Source organism: Hippocampus guttulatus, chromosome 14 (genome assembly GCF_054856545.1).
Source record: "Hippocampus guttulatus isolate MCC_2025c chromosome 14, RoL_Hgut_1.0, whole genome shotgun sequence".
Classification (NCBI taxonomy): domain Eukaryota; kingdom Metazoa; phylum Chordata; class Actinopteri; order Syngnathiformes; family Syngnathidae; genus Hippocampus; species Hippocampus guttulatus.
The window spans coordinates 12,501,294-12,519,534 of record NC_141274.1 but is presented as its reverse complement, the minus strand read 5'-3'; the positions used below and the strand labels follow the sequence as shown (position 1 = coordinate 12,519,534).

Sequence of the window (18,241 nt, the reverse complement as noted above, 5' to 3'; positions counted from 1 at the left end):
TCGCTAACCAGTCGACCATGTTTTTGTTCTTTTAAAAATGTTTTCAACTGCGTGTAAATTAATTAATAACTTCGACTATCAGTGCTCATTCTCACTTTACTGCGCGGTTTCAAAACTTGCACAACACAGACGGCGGACGATAATGCAAGCTCTGTCATATCTAAGCTCCAATTTCACAGATGAACGACTAAGCTGATACCGACAGCGCGTCAGATCTCGGGGTTGGGAGATCAAGATAAAGCATCACTTTTTTTAATACGTAAGATGACAATATGCAGTCGGGATGTCCTTATATGGGCCTGCTGAACTATTAGCAGGAAGGCCAGAGCCGGAATCGAACCCAGCACCTCCAAAAAACATGCACGCTAGGTTCATTGAGGACAATATTTTCCATGAGTGTGAATGCTTGTTTATATCTTGAAGCCATCTTACCTGGTTGTCTTGTATCTGCATGAACCATAGTAGGTCGTCGCCAAGTTGCAGGTCTCTCAGTTCGCTTCTTGGCTTCCCCATTGCAGGCAATAACAAACAAAAAAGTGCCACAATGCAAAAGGAGTGCACCATTTTACCTTGACCTGTCCGTTCTGGAGAAGATGTGCACCTCATCTGACTTTAAGGGGGCCCAAAAGAGCGGAGGTTATTTGCATAGTGTGATGATGTTGGGAGGTCACCATCCATATAAGGACATCCTCATTTACCGGTACTCAAAACATGTGCTGTAAAAGCAACCCATGTGTGATACAATTAAAAAAAAAAAAACTGCGCCAATGTGGACAAACAATGATGGCATGAGACTCTCAGGTGTCATAAATTAGGATACGCACGCACCCACAACAGTGCGTGATGTCCAGAGACCATAAAAGTCATGTGATCATTTGTTCCACACTGTACGTTTTTAGTGACGACCTCTAATGAGATTTCTGCTCTGCTTAACTTTACAGGGTCAAAACAAAGACATACTTGTCACTGTTTGACAATGTTTATGGTAACGGAGCTGGAATCGAACATGGTACCTCTGCACCGTGAGGTCGACATGCTAACCACTGGACCACCGGGTTGCTTTCAGTGTTTTAAAATACAGTATAGAATTCATGTACTGCAGGTGGAACACACTGTCCTTGAGAGGTATCCGCCTCTCAGGAGACGTCGATGCTAACACGATTAGAACGATGTAGCAACCTAGCGAAACAATTAGTAAGCGCAACGTGGTGAGTAGAATAATCCTGTTATGAAGGCCAGACACTTTGGAGCTGATCAGTGTGCGCACTCGCCCGTGTTGGTTTGGGCTTTAATTCAAGGTGGCAGAGCATCCATCCGCTTGGTACACCACTTCTTCCTCATGTCAAGGTGCAGAATTATGTTGCGGTGAAGACAGCCGGGAAATCGGGTCATCCCATGAGCTCAAGTAATCCATCCATTTTCTTTACGGATTCTCCTGTTGAGGCTGGTGGGCAACTGAGGCATATTCCCTCCCCATTTGCATTTTTATCTGAAATTTCAGACTCTAAATGTAGTATTGAGAAAAAGATTGCTCCCAAAAAGTAAGAAAAGGCTTTTCACACATTTGTAATCCACTCAAGAGTTCTCTTTCAGCTGTTCTGTGTTATGTGCACACTTATATAACATCTGACATTTTGTTATTTTTATTTTTGACTGCCACCAATCGATTGCACGGGTTACGTGTGTGCCAAAAGGCAACTATATTCTGGGCATGTTGTTGGTTTCAGTGTAAACTATGGAGAGATATTTTATCGATTGATCCTGGTGACAGTTATGGGTGAGCCGGTTTGAAAAACTGCTCCTTAGGGGTGCGATTTGCTCTGTGGATAGATTTCTGGGGAAATAGATCAGAAACACCCAGTGATGAACAACAATACTCAATGTGTGTCCAGGTATCACTTCTTTTTGTTCTGTTACTTGAAAGGAAAAAGCAGAATCATTTTACAGTATTTAAGTATGCGACGTATACCCTCCATGCTGTCCTCATGGAAAAATCGGCTTCCAGTGAAACACGCACAATTTAACATGCAGACGTGATTGCAAGAACAGCTTTTAAAGTGACGATGCGGATGACTCAAAGTTCGGATGTGAACAACACAGAAATTCCTAATAAAAAACACGTCATTCGCTTTTATAGTGGGTGCAATGAATGAGTCCTGAATTCCATGACATCACAATTCTTGAGCCAGCTTCGGTGCTGCTACGTATTATTTACTGGGACTGTGCCATTCATTGATGCTTTGTTTTATGAATAATTTGAGGTGTAATTGTATATTATATACTTAACTTTTTTTTTTTTGAAGGGAACTGTCTGGTTAAAAACAAACAAAATAGTAAGATATATCGACTCACTACACGTTTCATTCATTTTAACGTGCATTAGCATTATCATCCGCATTTGCATCAGTGCCATTTAAAATCACATTCTGCTTGGTAAATGCCGAGATATGTTTTATTCAAAGAATCATAAAGTAAGACTTGTAACAGGAATAGCTGACTGTACATTGGTTGTAGTTTCTCGGGATATTCTAATCAGATATAGAGTCACCCACAAACAGAAAGAGAACAGAAAGACCCAGAACAGGGAGCAAAAATCATGAGTCGAAAAACTTGTGGCACTGCCTTGTGAAGAGGCCCTCTTTTTGGTTTTCAGCAAATCAGTTACTTTTATTTTTTACCCCATGTATGTGTTGTCTTTATTCTTGTGAATGCAAATAAACTTTAAACACATCTGGTCAAGGTTGTGTCACTGGAGAAAATAAAGATTTTATTGTATTTTATAAAGACTGGTAATCATTTTGTCCTTTATTGTCGACATCCACAATGCTTGCTCGCAGCAAAAGATGCCAAAAATTGTCATGAAGACATGGTGAAGTATGCCCCAAAGTATCTCTGTACATCCGTCACATTTCTCAAGTTCTTACTGTTTGCGGCAAACCCGACAGCGACCGATGATGCTTTCTCGAGAAGGCCCTTTCACCGTCCGGGGATTGGGTTTACTGTAGAAAAAGAAGCAGAGACATACATGAGGGACCGGATGTAAAAGCGGATGTGAATTTAATCCGCATTCAAATGTACCTGAACATGTCAGGGTTGAGGGATGCCAGCCAGTAGCTGTATGAATCCGGGTAGTAGTTGCACGTCCCTCTGCCATGACACTCTATGAATGGCACTTGACGAAAATGTTCAAGGCATGAGCCGGGAGACACCAGCGGCTGGGAAGAGCCTTCAGCGCCAGCACCTGTTTGCTGGTTGGTTAAGGGTCGAAAGGAGACAATTGCATTGATCACTGAGAATACAAATACGACAACACTCCCTTGGAATTAATTTATTACCATGACAAATGAATAGCCACTCCAGAGAGAATCCCAGCCTCTGGGACATTCTGGTATCACAGTCGTCTGACTGTGGACTGCTATGACGTTCGAGGTAGTTTCACACACCGAGCACCTAAGATGAAAATAGTGACAGCTTTGCATATTGTTTTTTTTTTTTTTTTTTCAAGTCAGGGAAATAATGATCGCAAATATGGACTATCCATCCACTTTCTAATCCGGGTATCCTGTTCAGGGTTTTGCAAAGGCAGAATTGCTACTTTAAAGTCATTATCAACGAGCGGTTTTCCCAATGCTTGAATATGTGCACAAACCAAAAGCTCCAGTCCCACCTGCTGATGTGGGAGGACAGTCGCTCCCCTGTCATGGCAACCATGGAAGGAAGCATCGGCGCATCAGTGGACAGCCAGTAGGAGTAGTCGTTACGAGAAGCATAGCGGCAATTTGTCTCCGTGTCGCAGAAGAGGAAGGGCATGGGGGAGAATCGAGGTAGACAGCTTCCTGAAGTGCCTGAGATTCAGTTGGAAATGTTCAAACAAAAAGATCTATTGGAATATCGAAGTACCGGTAAGGTTCTGGGGCTTAAAATGTTCTCTTACCAAGGTCTTGACCATGAGCTCGCTCATTTCCATTCATGAAGAGGAAAGAATAGCCGAAGTAAATAAGGGTGGTGCCTTCAGGGCATTTGGGCACCTGAGTACTCTGACTGTGTCGTGCTATGAGGAAACTGGTCACACGGCCAGATCCACTTTCACCTGGTAACCCCCTTTGGCCCTTGTTGCCTGGATCTCCAGGGCTGCCTGGTAGACCTGGAAAAGGGAAAGGTAAAAACTACTTCCTGAACTCTCCACCAATAAGTATTATGCTTATCCTGTCAGGGTTACAGACAACTGTAGCCTACAGCGGCTGAAACTGGGCGAAAGGATGAAGACTCCCCGGACTGGATTTGGGACAAACACTCACACTCACTCAGTCACTGTACTCACGCTACACGTCCGCAAGTCAGACAAGTGAACCTCTGAGTGGTGTCTTTGAAGACGCACCAACTGCATGACCAAATTACCGTATTTTACAGACCACCGGTTAAATAGATTATTTTAATTATCCCGTTTATTTGAAAGGTTTCACACTATTGTGTTCGGGTCAAAATTTGTGTTCTATCGAACCGCAGCATTAGGCTAGTCAGGCGACATTTGCCATCATTCTTAGACATGGAAGCAGGAAGTAGTTCTAGTTCCAATATCATGAAAACGCGGACACCTGCTAGTAATTAAATAGGTGAAAGGAAACAGGAAGAAATTTGAATTAAAGACGGCAAACCAAAAAGTCAACATCCATACATGAAGCGGGCTGGATCACAAGGCACACTTTAATTCTCTCAAAAATTAAACGATTGTAAGTGCCCCTTATGGTCAGATAAATACAGTATGTATAAACACAAGTACACTGCTTAACACACCTGGCAAACCTGATGCTCCTTTGTCTCCCTTGTGACCAGTAAATCCAGGTGGTCCTAGTGGGCTGGAACCTAGGACTCCTTTGATACCCGGGGGACCTTTTAAAAATAATATTTAAGGTCACAATATTTTACCAAGTGTGCATGCCACACAGTAGTATGCATACTTTAGTTTATAAAGAAGCTAAACTTTGGACCTGATTGTCCTGCTGGTCCTGCTGGTCCAGTGTTCCCAGGAGGTCCGGGATTGCCAGGAGAACCAGGTAAGCCTGGGGGTCCTGGTTCATATATTACTCTTCCATAGCCTGGTTTACCTTTGACGCCTGAAGAAAAAAACAAAAACAAAGAGAAAAGGGTGATGCGGTGTCTGAATTTTGTATTCCAAATAGTGTACTCACCAGGGCGTCCCGGAAAACCCTTTGACCCAGGTGAACCAGGTGGGCCCGGTATGTTTCCGTGGTCTCCCTTGTCACCTAAAAAAAAAGTCAGTTAGGACCGTTGACACTTTTTGAATGATACAGAGTTAGAAACTCTTACCAGGGTACCCATTGCTTCCAGGAGGACCAGAATCACCCCTTGGTCCTGGATTTCCAGGGTGACATCTTGGAGCCTGGGGAAGTAAATCAATAAATACTTACTGATCAAAACAAGATTCCAATGCCATACAAATCAATAGAATGAAAACCTATCAGTCCTCAGTCAAATTTCAAGGAGTCAACACACAGGTGGACCAGGAATGCCTGGATCTCCTGATGGTCCACTGTAACCTGGTCTCCCTGGAGGGCCTGGATCCCCTCTGTTCCCTTTCACTCCAGGTCCGTGAGGGCCTGGAGGTCCAGGTGGACCAGGATAACCTACGGCCAACAAAAGGCGAGTTTGATGATTATTGTGTGCGTGAGTTACTTAATTTGGAAAGAATTGTTGTCCTCACCTGCCCTACCCGGACTTCCATCAAGTCCACGGTCTCCTTTTGCCCCGGGGAAACATATCCCATCTCTTCCTGGTTGTCCTCTGGGACCAGAGATCCCGCCTGGTCCAGGAAGTCCTCTATCTCCCCTTAATCCAGGAATTCCTGGACTACTTGGGCCAGGTGAACCAGGAGACCCAGGAAGACCTACAGAAGAGGAAGAAGAGTATTTGAATTCAATATTCATGGTTTTACCCACGTACCTAATCGAGTCAAACTTTCTCAGTTTTCAAAGTTTAGTGCAACCTACTATCTCATTCAGTCCATCTGTTTCAAATCATTGGTATATTTTCTGAATGAGTGAAGTGGGAGAGAAAAAAAAAAAAGAAAACTGAAATATCTGGGAAGTCTAAGACTCACCTGGCTGACCTGGGTCACCGCGACGACCAGGTGGTCCTTCAATCACCCCTGTATACAAGGGGGAATAGGAACATTTGAATTACATGCAACAGAGTGAAAGTACAATTTCATAATGGTAAATGAGCTGTCACTTCTACAGTGCTTTTCTACCTCGGGTACTCAAAGCGCTTCCCACTGTTACCTCATTTACCGACTGATGACGCAGCATCAGGAGCAACTGCTGGTTAAGTACCTTGCTCAAGGACACTTTGACATGGTCACAATGGCCGGGGATAAAACCAACTTCTGGGTTGGGAAATGACCACTCTACCACTGAGCCAGCCGTGCCACACCAACATTTTCCAAAATTACAGCACTGTCTAAGGAATAAACACTGACAATTTCCTGTCCCTCACTTGTGTCTCCTTTTTCCCCTGGTGGTCCAGGGATGCCATCCTGTCCCTGGTTGCCTTTGGGGCCTTGAGGACCAAAACCACCCGGTGGGCCTTCGGGACCTGAAGACCATGAAAAACAAAAGTTAATAATAATATAAACGCAATACAGATTCATTTAGTGACATTCATCAGTCTGAAGACATGTCAATGGACTTTGCCTGGTGGTCCATTTGGTCCTCGCCGTCCTTTGCTTCCCTGCGGTCCATCTGAACCTCTTGGTCCTTGATATCCAGGCGAACCTGGAACAGTCGGATTGGAAAAAAATAAGGTCGACCATTGTTAGCAAGTAAAGGATTCAAGGCCCTCGTGTTAAACTGCGAATGGTTACCACCATTTTGTCCAGTGGGTCCTGGTTCTCCTTTGAGTCCATTAAATCCTCGCAAACCCGGTGATCCAACGATACCAGGCTGTCCTTTTTCTCCCTTCACTATATATGTGTTGCTTAATCCTGGTTCTCCCTGAGGACAATGAACATTCATTATTTCTTATTGACACATGGTTTTGATTCAGGACAAAAAGTCAAGTGTCTTGTTTTTTTCACCTTTTGTCCAATCGGCCCAGGTGGGCCATACCCATAATAGTTTGGTTCTCCCTTTTCTCCTTTATAACCCCTTGGACCTGGTGCCCCATTTGTGCCAAGACCTCCAGGGATTCCCTGGTCTCCTTTTAATCCTTTTGATCCTATTTGAGCATTACATTATATTAACAATAGTACATATGTACACCTACTATTAGATAGATGTACCTGATAAGGTATTAAATGAGAGGTCATATTTACAATTTATACTTACCTGTATGGCCTTGGTGTCCTGGGTCTCCTGGTATCCCAGTAGGTCCAGGGCTTCCTTTCAAGAATCCTGGAATACCTGGGTCACCTGGGGGACCTGGGCAGAAAACATACCATTTAAAAAAATGGTATTGTAGTCAGGTTTGTGTGCACTGAATATGAAAAAAAATATGCACCTCTTTTCCCAGGCCTTCCTGGTGCTCCAGTATTTCCCTTTAATCCTTTTGCTCCAATACTTCCAGGATCTCCCCAGGGACCAACTGGTCCAGGGTCACCTGACACAATACAGTTCCAACATAATTACAACATCAAATGTTGCACAAATACATAGAGTAAATTCTCGGTAAATTAAGTCACCTGCCAGACCAGGCTCTCCTAGGGGGCTAAAAACTTCTATAGGCAATGGCGATGGACCTCCGGGAGGACCCCTGGGTCCTGGGTCCCCAGTCATTCCTGGAGGACCCCAGGCACCTTTTTTTCCATGATGACCAGGCTCACCTGTAAACAATTCATCCAAAAAGCTAAATAACCATTGAGAAGAAAAACTGCACTTACAGTAAACTATAAAGTTAACTTCCATATAAGCAGCACGGGTTCAATTCAACTCAGCGGCGGTGGGAACATTTGTCTGACACGATCAATAACCTCAATTAATTTACAAGTCCCCTGAAGAGTCCAGGTCGACCTGTTTGTCAAGTTCATTTGTATACCGATTTGGCCTGGTTGTCCTATAACTCCAGGTAATCCTTGTGGTCCGAATCCTGGTAACCCATCTGGTCCAGGATCTCCTCTCATTCCTGAGAAAACCCAAGTGGATTAAAAATGATCTGTAGGTATTGCAGATGGAACTCCTGGGGGAAATTCTTATCGCAGCTGACAATGTTGATGTAAAAAACTAGCATACCTGGTTGGCCCGGTAGCCCGTTTTGTCCCTTAATTCCTTTTAATCCAGTAACCCCAGTGGGACCTGGTACTGTAGGCCCGGGATAACCAGGCTCGCCTGTGCGACCAGGTTTTCCTAACCCAGGGAATCCTTTGTTACCCTTTTCACCTAACGGCCCATCGGGTCCTAGGATGAGGGAGGTGAAAAGACTGAACACATTGGTGATCAGGTGAACACTAAAGTATTGTCATTGTGTAATGAAGAAAAACACAGCAACTTGTGGGATATTTGTTCATCGTGTCTTTTTGGAGAAGGACACTTACCTGGTAGTCCTGGAGCGCCATCTCGTCCTGGTGACCCCGCCGATCCAGGAAGAGACTCACATGAGTCTTTATTACCCGGAGGTCCTGGTCGTCCAATTTCCCCTTTATTTCCTGAACGTACCATGGAAGCAGCAGATAATTGAGGTTGTGTTGTTTTCGATTTCCAGCTCATTTGTACGTGGTCTGCTAGAACCTTTTTCTCCTGGTGACCCTGGATTTCCTGGTAATCCCAGGTTCCCTGGTAAGCCAGAAATTCCAGGATCTCCTCCAGACCCTTGAGCTCCATCATTTCCCGGAAGGCCCGATTGGCCCTTGCGTCCCGGCTGTCCATAGCCACCGTCACCCTGAACATGATATACCAAAAGAAATTGAGCCTTAATTCACCTTGCGTTCACACAGTCTACAGTATCTGTTCGGATTTAAAATTGCTTTTGTGATTGACCTTCATTCCTGGAGGACCAGGAGGGCCATGTTGACCCGGAAGACCAGGAAGACCGATACTTGGGAGACCAGGGACACCTGGCAACCCCTTGTCACCTACATAACACACACATACAGAACCTTTAGTTCAGTACTGATGCAGCCCTACTCATGCCTATGTTACATGTGCAAATATGGGTGCATGCAGTATACACAACCTTTCTCTCCTGGGAACCCTGGTTGTCCAGGATATAATTCACCACCTTTTTCCCCTTTCTGTCCGAGGAGGCCTGGGCTGCCTATGAAACCTGGAAGGCCTGGAACACCTGGAAATGTGTTTGTCTTAGTCTGAGTGAATGACTCTTTCATCAGCTACTGCACATTTCTTAGTGCATACAAATTTTAGATGACCTTTCCTTCCTGATAATCCTGGTTGACCTTGAAAACCAGGCGGTCCAGGAAAACCTTTTGCGTGAATGGTGCCTGGTTCTCCTTTCTGGCCTGCCATGGTAGCATAAGAGAAGAGATGTGACGATGATGTCTTTCAGATTCATGCATTCATATGAAAATGTTCATACACCTGGAATTCCAGACAACCCAGGGAAACCAGGTACCCCCAAATTCCCCTTAGTTCCTGTCGATCCAACAGGCCCATATCCCACTGCTCCAGGGTATCCTTGTGGTCCTGGCCTGCCCAAATCCCCCGGTGGACCAGGAAAACCTTTGTCTCCATCGCTGCTAAACTAAAGGGTCGATAAAGAAGCTTGTTGTGTAAGTGACTCAAATTGCAGGATGTTAATAGTTAAAGAAAAAGAAAAAAGATAAGGTCTCCAGGACAAAATGTTCTCACCGAATCCCCTGGAAGGCCTTGGACACCTTTGAGACCGAGCAATCCTGGAGACCCAGGGTGCCCATCCTGTCCGGGCCTTCCAGTATATCCCGTGTCTCCTTTCTCCCCCTTTACTCCTGCTCTGAAATCGGAATATGAGTCTCCCTTTTGTCCAGGGAAGCCAGGAGCACCTGGTATGCCAATAGGACCCTTGGCAGAGGAATGGCAATAATGAGGCAACATTTTAAAAAAAAAATTAAAAAAAAAACAGAAATGGAGGCCCCCTTTTTTTTCTTAAATGCAATACAGATCCAATTTTTCTTACCGGATCTCCAGGGAAGCCCCGAGTTCCTGGGAAACCTGGGTCACCTTTAGCTCCTGGTCCTTGATTAAATCCTGAGCAATATACACACATTACCATGAAGAGAAAGGTGCATATACTGTAGGATTAGGTTCTACACTGGCTGGAGATGGGTTGTAATAAGTGAATGATCGATGAACTGATTATTAGGAATTTGATTGGTAGTCTTTAACTGATTGAGGCAAAATGGAGGACAAGACCCAGTGGTACTGTTGATTCAGTATCAACTAGTTTTGAATCTAAAGAAGAGCAGCATAGTGACAGTTATGGAAGTTGAGTCCATCCATGTGATGGCAACTCCAACATTGGCACTTGTTAAGAATAATTTTAAAATAACAATCGCTTGAATACGTGATTGCTTAATGGATAGCGAGGAATTGCATTTGCAATAAGACCTTTGAGCCTTGGTACTTCATGCTACTACGATGTGCAATAATCAGTTACTTTTACCTGGAAATCCTTGTGGACCTGGTGGTCCAGGTGGACCTGGTTCTCCTTCTCTTGTACAATCAGTGCAGGTCCCGCCCTTTTCCCCTGCAGCCATGGGAATAATTTGAAATGTTTTTTCATGACATAACATGACATTAATTTCAAATCTTTCATCAGACTTTTGTGAACTTGAATGTTTCTGACACATCAACTGCCCGGAGCAGTAAGCGGCCATCAGCAAAGAAATTAAAGAGATGAAAATTTCAGGTCAAAAGAGATTCAAACAATGCTTCTCCCCACCTTTCATTCCGTGCGTCCCGTCATATCCGACTGGCCCAGGCACACCCCTGACTCCCTTCATCCCCGGCAGACCTTTGAATATTGTTTTATCTACAAGCAACAACAAGATGTATTAACACATGGAGAGAATGATCAATAATGCCGCTTATTGACACTTTCCCATTTTTAAGTTTTAATGGCATCAACATGTCAGTTAGAATGTATGCTATGGGAAGTAACGTCTGTCTGCTTGTACGGTAAATGCTCTGCTGCTGATAGTAGATGGTACTAAAGAGAGAGATTAGCGATAATTGTTTCACACAAGTGCTATAAACACACAGTTAAGCAAAAAAATCAAATTAAGTCAATTTTTTAACCCTCTTGCTGGATGGAAGGTTTGTCGAGAAACAGGTTGAGTGGCTGGAGTGAAACATTATAAGCAAAGCGCGCTAATGTATTCGCCGCAACAAATTGCAATTAGAATCATCGTGTTAACTTCATCAAATTTGTTTTCAAAGAAAAATCTGATACAGTTCTTGTTTTGTAGTGACATTAACATTGAGCATTCGCATACCTTTGTCTTCAGGAACTCCAGGTGGGCCTTGATCTCCTGGAGGACCCTGTTCACCAGGATCGCCGTCGGGACCAGAGGGTCCTGGATAATGAAAGCCTGGGTCGCCAGTATCACCTTTGGGACCCTGAGGCCCATCAGGACCCCGTGGCCCTTGTAGATCAGATGAATCTCCTGTGTGGAAAATGTAGCGGATGGCGATTAGGAACGTATTGGTACGCACATGGGCAAACAACGTGGGCAAAAGTTTTGGAACACAGCCCTTTAATAACCACTTAAGGGTGACCGCAAAAGGTGGCGCTACTCTATTTTCTTAGATTTTCACTTCCTGTAGCTAGGTGTCCCAATACTTTTGCATTGTAACTTGCTTGACTGGGGTAAACACCTGGCGGCCCGTCAGGTCCAGGAAATCCTACAAGGCCTAAAAAAAAAATCGAAATAGAAATTGTATGTTTTCATAGCAATTTAACCTTTTGCACGTATATTTCTATGTGGTCATTCACCTTGGCGTCCAGCAAGTCCAGGTTGGCCTGGATCGCCTAGCTCCCCAATGTATCCTTTCAGCAGGACATTGATGGGTTCCACAATCTGCATAATAATCATTTCAAAAACACATTGTTTTCGCAGGCGCATGGGTCTCATTAGTTCTTGATGAACCGGGGACATATTGAAAATGAACTTTTTAACACTATAATGACACCCCTGCTGTTATGGCAAAGCCAAAAGGTAAGCAGAGCTGCAATGAGTTTTGATGGATGCAGATATTAGTGTGAGCTTCTGATAACGAGGAACATGTTTGATTGCTCTATGAAGTTGCTGACATGGTGGGAGGTATTTTTATTGCTAATGTGTCCATGTGCCACATATACAGGTTCGAGTATGAACTGCTGCCTTCCAGAGTAAAGATGCTTTTTTTGTCTTTATTGTCCTTGCTGTCAAAGATCTGGGCTTTGCTATGACAAGTAGAAGCTACAGTATATTAGTAAGAAGATTTGTGTTGTATAAAAGTCCACATACACCTGCCATCGTTTTAAAGTGCCTTTGACTAACCATAAACAAAGTTCAGTTGTTTTAGTAGGCTTTTTCTGACTTTTTAAAAGACTTTCTGCTATAGTTTCATTGATTTATTTTTACTTCATTCATTGAGTTGTTCAGATTATAGGTCACAATAATGGTGGGCAAAGTTTTGAATTTGTCATTATGCTATACACACATACATATACATATGATTTTTTTTAAAAATCATAAAAACTTGCCCTTTGAACATGGGGGTGTTGACTTTTTACATCCGCACTTCTTATTAGAACACTTGGAAACTATTTTAAATTGACAATACAGTGCAATAGTATATCTCCTTGAAAAAAAATGTCATAAATTAGAAAAATACAATTACTGGTACCTTTGTTTCCCCAGGTGGACCAGTTTGACCTCGATCCCCCTTTGCACCCTAAAAAGACAGCGCACAGGGTCATAGATTTTAATAAAACATGGCAACCCATTAAAAAAAAAAAAACTCCAATTATATAGGGACAATAAGTGATTACTGACCGTTCCTCCCGTTGTTCCTGGATAACCCGGATCACCTCTCGGCCCAGGCCTTCCCTAAACACAACGATACGTTATAATGAACTCAATATAACCACGATGTGCAAACAGTATCCCTACCATAAATCCTGGTTGTCCGGGTTCGCCATCCTTCCCCATCTTTCCCTGCAAGGACAATTAAGTCCAGTGAGGACATTGGGTCCATGCGTTCAATCATGAGCTTGTGTGTGCTCGAAAGGGAACAGTCGCTCCGGCGCCGCCGGCATGCATTCATTTATTTTCCCATTACAGTTCTTTTTGGTGCGAACACATTACATGCCAGTCATCAAAAACCCAATAACGACTGAGGAGGACCTCTGTTGCATTATTCACCGAGTCTGCCACGGAGGAGGTGCATGGCCTCACCAATATTACATTGGACACATTCTTGTTCACATTTGTAAAGGTGATGACCTTCAAAGACGTTAAATTCGCAATGAGAATATTTCTGTCCGCTGGTCATTTAATGACATGTGACACATTCTTTAAAATGAGGACCTACGTAGCCCATTTATTTTAGTGCTGCACATTACTGCCCTCTGCTGTCCTACATTTTTTAACGGATGTGCCTAGTAAATAAATAAATACATGTAGAAATACATAAAAAAAAAATACTAATCAAAGCGATGCGCTATGCTGTACACGTTACTTACTTCGGGACCCACTTGGCCTCTGTCCCCCTTTGCTCCTTTTGTGAAGTAGCCGTCTCCGGGTTCTCCCTGGAGAGAAAATTTCATGCACAAAAATTCTGAACATAACATACTATAATAAATATAAAGGACTATTTTGTCAACCCCGAAAAACAAATGAACACAATTGTGACATTTAAACCGAAAGAAAGCTTTTAAAAAAATATCTTATTTGATGAAAATATGTTGTACAGACATACTACTACGAAAACTACTGCTGTACTAGTACGACTACTACAAGAACTACAGTACTACATTTTTAAGACTATGAGACTAATGCAAAAGGCCAAGAATCTATTAGTCAATTTTACTGAGGAAACTTACTTGGGGACCTTTGCAGCCTTTTTCTCCAGTATCTCCTTGGTCTCCTTTCGCACCCTGACAACCAAATCAAATTAATAAGTTATTGCCCTTAAAAGGTATGCCAACATGACTTATAATCTTTGTAGGTCTACACCAAGATGTGAGGAATACATTCGGTAAATATGTGCAGGCTACTCATGTCTACTGTGACATGTACATTGACTTTTACTCACTCACCTTTAACACAAGACTCTCGGTGAGGTACTGCCGAATCCGACCTGGTGATCCAGGTGGGCCTGGAGGGCCTTGTATCCCCTGAATAAATGGACAAATATTACTTCTTATTGGCGAATCCAACCAATTAGATTTTATTAAAAAAAAAATAATCACGTTGTAAAGGTTAATGGTGTTGCTTGTAATGCGACATTCCAGATGGCGCCATTTAGTGGTGAATTGTGATATTACAACTAAAACCACACCTTGAAAAACGGGGATAGGGACCATGACCAGCAAAAATCCACATTTATAATATAATAATCATAAACTACCTTTGGCCCAGCTGGTCCTGGGATACCTATGCCTCCTTGACCCTAAAACAAAACAAAAGACCTCAGTATTCACCCATACAATTTTGTGGGGTAAAAATATGCAATATTACCTTCGATCCCGGAATCCCTGCAGGGCCTGGAAGCCCCTGGTACGAAAACAAAAAAATCTGATTACATTTGGAACACATGATGTTTTAATTGAGCTCGACGCAAGCATTTTACTCACTTCAGGGCCACGTAGTCCTGATTTTCCCTTGGGTCCAGGTTTTCCTTGGAAACCTGGCTCTCCCTAAGACATTCATCCCAACATACATCCGTTCAGAGAAGAGAACCTCAAATTGTTGCAATTTCAATACCCTTGTACAAGGAAAACATTTACCAGTTCTCCTTTTCTCCCAGGAAGTCCTGGTGGTCCCAGAGTTACACCGACTGATACTGCAGACTGACCCTACAGAGGGGCCCAAAAAGTTGTTTGAAGGTTTTTTTTGTTAATGTCTTTATTGAACATATGCAAAACAAATAAACATGACACACACACACATGGTATGGACTGTGTGACAGTGGCAGCAGTTGTCTGAAAGTACAGATTTTATTTTATTTTTTTACAGTTCATGTCTTCCTCCAGGTGTGATTGAAGGGGCGATTTAGCTACAGTCGTAGTAGCAAATTTCAAAGCTAATATTGAAGCAAGTTATTGGTCCCACTTGAATGTGTTCCAAAATGAGCTCGAGGGAGTCTCACCTGATAGTGCCGTGTCATGTTATTAGAATTTTCATCATCTTTTTTTTTTTTTTAACACATTAGGGAGGATCCTGCCAACAAACTTCCAAAAGGGCAGTCCTGGGCACTTTTACACTTTTCCTAGGTAAACACTTGTATAAAAGGTGTTTAGCATGCATTTTATTACCTTTGGTCCAGCAAGCCCTGGAGGACCCTGTAAATCAAACATTGGGAGTCAAGTTTCAATATTAAATACATACTTTAATGGTTATCCTAAGTCTTAGGACCTAAGACAAACGTGTCTTGAAAAACTCAAAATACCCTCTGAAGTCGGACAATTCAGAATTTGACATGAAATGAGTCCTCTCTGCTAGTGGTTGGTGGTACACTGTGGTCGTTTGGCACTTCGGCAAATCATCGTGTGTGTCAGAAAGTCAGAGGGTTTTTGTGAATTATCTGTCATTGTGCTAATGGAAATATGATGTATCAAACATACTCGTTATATCGGTACTGCCGGAATCGGAAGGTGTTCAGAACGAATAATTCTACTGGTGTCGGTCTGAAAAAAAGTGGTATCGAATATCGCGAGTTATAACGCTATTTTGTTGTGGCCCGTGTAGAGTTTTGGGTATACCATTTTTGGCCACAAGATGACGCCACACTAAAGTTTTGGACGATGTGAATTTGGAAGAGGACTGAAAGCAGGAATTAGGGCAACAGTACTTCAAGGTCAGCCTAATTTGAATGTTAAATCCTCTGCAATGTTACTTTTTACATCAACAGAAACCGACGGGTATTGATTCATTTTCATAAACAATAGCTTTGGGCATGATTATTGATGCATGTTGTGGGATGATAAGATAAAATTTGGGGAAATAAATAATTTTAACTGGAAGCACAAATAGATCGGTGAACTGTAAACAATGTTTGTGCATATTGTCTCATGTATTGCTGTCACTCTCAATATGTTGTACGCTTTGAAACATGTTTGTATCACTTTTGATGGGGGGGAAAAAATGTTGAAAAAAATATGGAATTTGTTCGACTTCAGAGGTATCATTACTGTATAAATCACATCTTACAGACAGTCCATCAAGTCCAGGGGCACCATGAGGACCAGGTAATCCATCTTCTCCCTAAAACAAAAATATTTTCAAATCCTTTTTAGCGACACTGCGGTTCTTACGAGAGCATTTCAAAACCTCCCCCAAGGCACATTTGTCACTTGGATAATCGTTCCACTGCCTGAAATGTAAGTTTGTTGACTTTGAACACAGACAGAGAGAGACTGGAGGAGTCATAGAAAGGCAAAGAAGTGGACAGCCTACAAATAATAATAATGTCAACAATTTTTAGTTTCATTTTTCATTTCACAGAAACGATGTGAGCAAGAACCCTTTTCTCACATCTGTTCCATTGCATCCCGGAGCCCCTGGTGGCCCAGGTGGGCCCTGCAGACCCGGAATGCCCTGTGAATGAAGACACACGCATAAACACACAATCAATCAGGGGACAAACACAGCAACGCATGAGGTAAATAAACAAGAGTCAAAGTGTACCGGCAAACCATGCGAGCCTGCAAATCCCTCTTTGCCTTCGGGACCCTGTAACACACACCACAAACATACAGTATTGTGTCTTATTATATCTTTAGATGTCCAATAAACAGACAGTTGGCTGTGTTGTATTTTGTTACCGGATCTCCTGCAAGGCCTACAGGACCGTCAGGCCCGGTGTCGCCCTGCCAAATACAGAACACAATTATGATTCCCATGCTGGTCTTAACAAACAGTTACAGTAGATATGGTGTTATTTTGGTAGGATTGAAATGAGGCTGATGTGTACCTTTGGTCCGCTTGGCCCAGCATGACCGGTGCTGCCTTTCCGGCCTTCTGGTCCTGGAGAACCGATGCCTCCCGTAGAACCCCTGTCGCCCTGCGGATGATATTTTGAGGTCTCAAATGTTTTTTCCAGATCAGTGTGCAACCCTGCCTTTTGTCCAACGCTTGTAATGAGGACAAGCGCAATAGAAAATGGATCCAAATGAGAGCTTTTCGAGAAAAAAATAAACTGGTCTGTCAGGACAAGGTTAAAAATAATGCAAAATAATAAGCAGCTACGACTCAGGACATCATTTCTATTTTGACATTTTGGTTTCATTAACTCATAGATGCTGTTATGTGAAAACAGCAAGTGCTGTTCAGATGTGTACGATAATCCATCTGGACTTTCATGACAAGATCAAAAGCAAGAAGAATTAGGATACATTGAGAAGCCACTATTTCAATAAAGTAAAATCTCTTAATTATTATTGTAATTTTTTTTCAATAATATCTTTTTGTCAGATTCCAGGACGAGCTCTGGGAGCGGTTGGGTTTAGATGATTCTTCTTTTCATTCTGTCCAGATTCTAGTCTCACTGTCTGCTGTGGTTCTTAAAATGTGAGTCTAAAGGGCTCTAGACCACAGAATTTTCGTTTGGACTGTATGTATTACTCCATCTGGTCGCTCTTGATAAGGTATGAAAAAAAGAATGCTGAGAAACAAATTCCTGTTCGTGTGTGTGTGTGTGTTGCATTAAGCTAAACATGAGGAGACGTATAAAAAAAAGTGAGACTTGATGAAAAAACACTGCCTGTGCATGCCTAATGCTACTCCACATCAGTGACTTACAACCCATACTAAAAACGTACACGAGATACTTCACTCACCCTGTTGCCTTTGACCCCTGCACAGTGACACGGTGACCTTCCTCTGCACGCACACTGAAAGACATTGTACAGACAAGTGTCACACCTTCGTCTGCAAGCCCAATATTCTCATAATAGTGATCAATGCGTCTGATTGACTCAGTGGCGGGCCGTGCATTTCAACCTTAGGCCTTCAGTGACGTCACATACATTAACACAATACAGTATAGGCTCGTCAAGCAGCACTTAATTTCAGGAGCATTTAAAACCATCA

The 18,241-nt window shown here is 42.8% G+C and overlaps 1 protein-coding gene across 1 annotated transcript; it reads right to left on the bottom strand.

The window, feature by feature from the left end:
* Nucleotides 1-2,792: 2,792 nt before the first annotated feature.
* On the bottom strand, nt 2,793-17,052 carry LOC147195136 (uncharacterized). Its single transcript, XM_086129451.1, has 49 exons — nt 16,975-17,052; nt 16,838-16,882; nt 16,685-16,747; nt 16,361-16,414; nt 15,466-15,492; nt 14,938-15,006; nt 14,785-14,847; nt 14,669-14,704; nt 14,559-14,600; nt 14,248-14,325; nt 14,032-14,085; nt 13,672-13,737; nt 13,100-13,144; nt 12,983-13,036; nt 12,834-12,881; nt 11,938-12,022; nt 11,820-11,855; nt 11,438-11,608; nt 10,885-10,974; nt 10,606-10,689; nt 10,120-10,190; nt 9,816-10,004; nt 9,546-9,708; nt 9,377-9,466; nt 9,184-9,291; nt 8,988-9,082; nt 8,739-8,889; nt 8,546-8,656; nt 8,244-8,408; nt 8,050-8,136; nt 7,697-7,837; nt 7,516-7,614; nt 7,344-7,436; nt 7,094-7,233; nt 6,884-7,010; nt 6,711-6,791; nt 6,514-6,612; nt 6,119-6,166; nt 5,723-5,905; nt 5,515-5,645; nt 5,329-5,401; nt 5,190-5,264; nt 4,989-5,114; nt 4,795-4,890; nt 3,935-4,144; nt 3,668-3,845; nt 3,336-3,450; nt 3,079-3,248; nt 2,793-2,999 (listed from the first exon to the last, which is right to left on the bottom strand). Exons 1-49 carry the CDS (start codon nt 17,050-17,052, stop codon nt 2,921-2,923), a joined length of 4,782 nt encoding a protein of 1,593 aa, XP_085985577.1. The 3' UTR covers nt 2,793-2,920.
* Nucleotides 17,053-18,241: the final 1,189 nt, after the last annotated feature.

Coding starts and splice junctions, on each gene's coding strand:
- LOC147195136 (XM_086129451.1), bottom strand. CDS start 17,052: ATGGGAATCATAATTGTGTTCTGTATTTGGCAGGGCGACACCGGGCCT. Junction 14,326..14,558: donor CAGGACCAGCTGGGCCAAAG/GTAGTTTATGAT, acceptor CCATTTATTCAG/GGGATACAAGGCCCTCCAGG. Junction 7,011..7,093: donor CTGGGCCGATTGGACAAAAG/GTGAAAAAAACA, acceptor CATTGTCCTCAG/GGAGAACCAGGATTAAGCAA.